At 41.9% G+C, this 5156-nt stretch overlaps 1 protein-coding gene across 1 annotated transcript; it reads left to right on the top strand.

The window, feature by feature from the left end:
* The first annotated feature begins 2275 nt into the window (after positions 1 to 2275).
* Positions 2276 to 3855, top strand: foxb1 (forkhead box B1). Its single transcript, XM_015378915.1, has one exon. It carries the CDS (start codon positions 2631 to 2633, stop codon positions 3570 to 3572), a length of 942 nt encoding a protein of 313 aa, XP_015234401.1. The 5' UTR covers positions 2276 to 2630; the 3' UTR covers positions 3573 to 3855.
* The last annotated feature ends 1301 nt before the right edge of the window (positions 3856 to 5156 follow it).

Raw genomic sequence — 5156 nt, forward strand, 5'->3', positions numbered from 1 at the left:
AATCACTTGTTTATTTTATTTCTTTTCCTCCTCTACCTCCGTGGGTCTGTGGGTCTGGGTGGCAGCATATCTCAACTCGATTCAGTGTGACAATATTGTTTGGCTATCATTCGCTGGTTTAGTATGAATGGCATCGATCCTCTTTTAACAACATTTGTTTCCTATTGTGTTCGGCGGCGCAGCAGAGGAGGGCAGACGTGTGAAAGTGGCTGTTTGATTCTCTTTTTCATCCCCATGACCTCAGCTTTTGTGTCTGGTCACCCTGGGAATGTCACGCCTCACTACTCTACTTTAAGATGTTTCAGAAAGTGCCCTTTGTTTTCCTTCTTCTTTTTTTTTTTTAAAGCTCACACAAAATTGTTCTTGAGCACCCCCCACCACCTCAACCTCCTTCTTGCTATAAAGGATACTTCAGAACGAGGCACGGTTCACAAGTGCAATGCAATTTGGCTTATCCCAACCTTTGTTCGGTTTTCTACAAATGACCAAACATAGTGCAGACTTGATCTACTGCTGCTTGAACTCGGGAGTTTGGAAGCTGCTGCAAAGAAAACCTATTGAGATTTTCAGAGTCATGGTGGTATTTTCAGTGTGTGCATCGGCAGGGACAATGGGCCCAACAATATCCCATAACCCCGGAGCTCAAAAAGCCATTGCGTTTGAGAGTGAGAGAAGTCAAAAAAACGGCCCTTAAACCCTGCGCAAATGAGCGTTGCAGATCAATTTGCAAGGGTGCACAACTTCCTCTGATATATGAAATATTGGAAACACATAAAATCTATACATTGTATATTTCCTCTGATGTCACAATAGGTAAATTTGTTTTATTTTGCACGACACTAATGCACTCACTGATTAATTAGACTGAGCTCTCATCATATCCTACATATATAATAATGGGAGTGAATTGACGTCCCGCCCTGCGCTCTGGATGTCAGAAGATATTTGGCTCTTTGCAGACTGTTTTCATTATCCGCAGTGTTTGAGTTGAGGGCGACAAGGCCACTTCCTTTTGGACAAATCCCTTTCTCCGGAACATTAACGAGAAATGACAAGTGTTAAAAGTCAGTCTGCTGAAGCAAAAAAGGAAAAAAAAAAAATCCATGTTTTTGAGTCTCACCAAAAATTACGAAAATAAATACAGTTAATTTAAAAGACACGATTAGATAATGATCCTAATTTCTTTCTATTATTTTTAAAAGATTAATTGCTTTACATATTTGTCCTGACTGATGATTTGAGTTCGTTAATCAGTCCAGAGGACGCTCCTCTGCAGGTTTCTGGGTAAAAGTAGAAGGCTCGGTGCTCCCCCGCAATGCGATTCTTGTCGTAATCCATCAGACTGGTGATGGGTTGCGCTGTGGGTTTATAGAGGCGGGGAAATTAGCATAAATTATGAGTAAATCTGGATGTGCGTGTGTGTGGTCCCATGGCATTGCGAACCCTCCAAGCGTAAAAAGGTGGCCCTGCACGGCCAAAGAAGCTTGAATAGAACTTTTCTGAAAATAGGCTTCCCATTTCGAGGCTCCGCATTCATATAATTGACTTATGGATATTTTATACAGTTTTCGCCACACCATCCTTGAGGGTTTATTTGCATTCCTGAAGTACTTTTTGGATCTTCTTTTACATAAACACAATAGAGCTGATTGCCTCATGAAGTTTCAGTTTGAACAGCTTTGTGTTGCACGTTTTTTTTTTTTCTCGCTGTACTCTGATTAGCTGAGAAAAACTAATATTCAAATACACCCACTCAATGCAAATATTTTTTTTTCCATCGCGTGCAATATAACATTTTCAATTGTGAATAAAATCAATTTTCCAAGCGCCTTAATTTATTCCACCGAATTTAATTTAATACATATTTTACTATTAATTTATTACCCACCTACAAAATTGCGTAATCCAGTTTATAGCAATAAAAACAAGGAAATATGGTTTAATTTTAATGAAAATGTAACATGGCAAATACTCTTAGCTTTAGTTTAAATTCTGAGAGTTAAGTCCGCAGAAGAGCGCATACCTTCACACACTGAGTGCCATCCGGTTACCGAGCCTCTTTCGCACCCTTTTGCTGTCTTCAAATGGAAATGATTTCCATTGGCCCAAGGTGTCCGTGTAAATAGGTGTAAATGAAACCAGATTATGCCTTCCTTCCCAGCACCCCTCCCTCCCCTCCTTCCCCTCCCATGGCAATTGTCATGTGATAGCAAAGAGGTGGCACATTAATGGAGCGCCTCTACAGGGGTTCTTTTCTGCTCATGTCACAACATAAAACTATCAGATGGTTAGAGGAAGGCCATGGAGGCGCACGACAGTTAGTCTCATACAAGGGGAAACCGCCAAATGAAGTCCACTCTGCAACAGTAACGGGACAAGCTGAACCACTTTGCCAGAGAGAGAGAGAGAGAAAAAAAAGACGCTCCGTAAATGCGCACCGTCCCTCTCCAGCGCAGAGGCACTCAGAGACCGGCTGTTTTACGCGCACCGCAACTGCAGCTTTGCAAAGACTGAAACTTTTCCCGGCTGTTGTTTGCGTGACAAGAACTGAGCTTCCATCGAGGAACAGAGGGAAACTAAGCTTAAAAATATAATATCATTATTTTATTCCGCTTTACAAAACAGTGAGGATGCCTCGTCCGGGGAGAAACACTTACAGCGACCAGAAGCCTCCCTACTCCTATATCTCACTGACCGCCATGGCAATCCAGAGCTGCCCGGAGAAGATGCTGCCTCTCAGTGAAATTTACAAGTTCATCATGGATAGGTTCCCTTACTACAGGGAGAACACGCAGCGGTGGCAGAACTCTCTGCGGCACAATCTATCATTCAATGACTGTTTTATCAAAATCCCCCGGCGCCCGGACCAGCCGGGTAAGGGCAGCTTCTGGGCTCTGCACCCAAACTGCGGGGACATGTTCGAAAATGGAAGTTTTCTGAGGCGTCGCAAAAGGTTCAAGGTGTTGCCAGCTTCAGACCACCTAGGCCCGACCAAGCAGTCAGATGCCGCGCATTACCTCCAGCAGCAAGCCAAGCTGAGGCTGAGCGCACTGGCGGCCACCGGCACGCACCTTCCCCAGATGTCAACCTACAACCTTGGAGTATCCCAATCGTCCACCTTCAAGCACCCGTTCGCCATAGAGAACATCATCGCCCGGGAGTACAAGGTCCCCGGCAGCCTGGCGTTCTCCACCATGCAGTCTATGTCCGCCGGGTACCCGCTGCACAATCAGCTTACGACGGCCTGGCCCCACATGTACAACAGCAGCGTGATCGACACGGCGGCCCCCATCTCCATGACGAGCAGCGACTACAGCGCGTACGGTGTACCCATAAAGACGCTGTGTCACGGGGGACAGTCCTTACCGGCCATCCCAGTGCCGATCAAGCCCACCCCGACCTCCATGACGGGCTTTTCGGCGTTACCTCCTCACATCCCCGCATTCCTATCAAACTCTCCACAGTCTCTGAGCCCGACCTCCCCACAGACAGCAACGAGCCAAAGCAGCCCGGCGACCCCGAGCGAAACTCTGACGGGCCCCTCCACGCTGCAGTCCGTGGCCGTGCACTGACTCTCCCAGGCCCCCCTACTCCCCTTCTTACCAAACCCAAAGTTTATATTTTCTGCAGTCGGAAACTATCAAGGCGAGTGGAGGTTATATATTGATTTATTTGTGTGTATATATGTCGAATGTGTCGCTTTAAATCGTGTCAAGTCCAGCACAGAAACGCACACGAAGTATTGCTCTTGAACATATAAATTATTTGATAGTTCTATTTTTCAGTTTGTTGTGATATTAAAGTGTTGATGGTGGGGGGCCCAACAAGGTGATCAGGGGGCTTGCCTTTTTTTTTTTTTTTTTTTNTTTTTTTTTTTTTTTTTGGCAAGAACTCGGTTGGAACTTTTGCACCGTTTCTGTGGGACCACCATAATCTCAATAATGATACAAAAACATCTCCTTTTTGTTTACTTTTAACTCTAAAATTGTGGTTAAAGGTTTTGCCAAATAGGAGTAGTATTTAGATCTGTTCTTTCACCTCTCACACCGTCCCTGGGGGGGGAAAAAGGCAAAAAGCTGAAAGACATTGTGTTGTCATCAAAATGCAAGATGTGAACGTTTGTTGTAAAATGCACTTTTTTTTAGTTGTATGTTTTAGATATCTATTTTACAGGAAAAAAATGTTCTGTGAAGCATTTAATTTAAAAGCCGTGGTGACCATGTTTATCAGATGCTGTAAAATTTGTAATTTTTTTTTTTTAAGGTGAAGCATGCGTTCCTGATTTTGTATTGTTCCTGTTGTTGTTGTCATTGTTGTTTTTTTCCCACCTTTTCGTTTCACTCCTGTTTTTTTTCTCTCCTCTATTTCAAACATTTTATTTCAAGCATGCCTGCTTTGGAAAAGTGTGCAAACAGTCTGCGATAAACGGGAGGAAAAAATGGTCATCAAAATATTTTTTCATTAAAAGTGAAATAAGCAATCCAAAGTGTTTCCGAAGTTTTCAAGAAATTCTTATGACTTTAAGGAATTATGCTTATGATTATATCATAGATTATGATTATTATTGCAAATTATAATTATAATAAATACTAATTTCTATAATTTAGAAAGCCATTTTTACCATTTACATAATATTATTGTTAATAAGTGGGAGAAAAGGAGGGAAGCATTAAGTTCAGAAATGATTCTGCAGTCGATTAGGATGCAGGGAGCTGAGACGCCTTGCTCACAGTGCAGACAACTAACCTCATTCATCAAGCCGAGCTAAACACTGCTGGGTCTGACAATAAACAATTAAAAGACTCACACACAGCATGCAAATTGATATTTATTTATAAGATAATATCAATGATAGGGATTTTATATTTGGAATTATGCATTTCTCTCTCTTTGGCCTTTTTATCTATTTTATGTTTCTTGTTCGGGAAATAAAACTCAACAGGTTAACAGATATAAAGTCAACAATATCACCAATTCTTACATTTAAATATTTAAAATTGATTTTTGCATCCTCTTAAATTATTATTGTTTTTAAAAGAAGAACAAATGGTTTGAGTATTAAACAAATACATTAGAATTCCGTCACTTTTTTTGCAATCCAAATCAAATAAAGAGTCTCTGGCCACTTCATTCACCTTCATTCACTTGTATTGAAA

Source organism: Cyprinodon variegatus, unplaced genomic scaffold (assembly GCF_000732505.1).
Source record: "Cyprinodon variegatus isolate N-32 unplaced genomic scaffold, C_variegatus-1.0 Scaffold182, whole genome shotgun sequence".
Taxonomy (NCBI): Eukaryota; Metazoa; Chordata; class Actinopteri; order Cyprinodontiformes; family Cyprinodontidae; genus Cyprinodon; species Cyprinodon variegatus.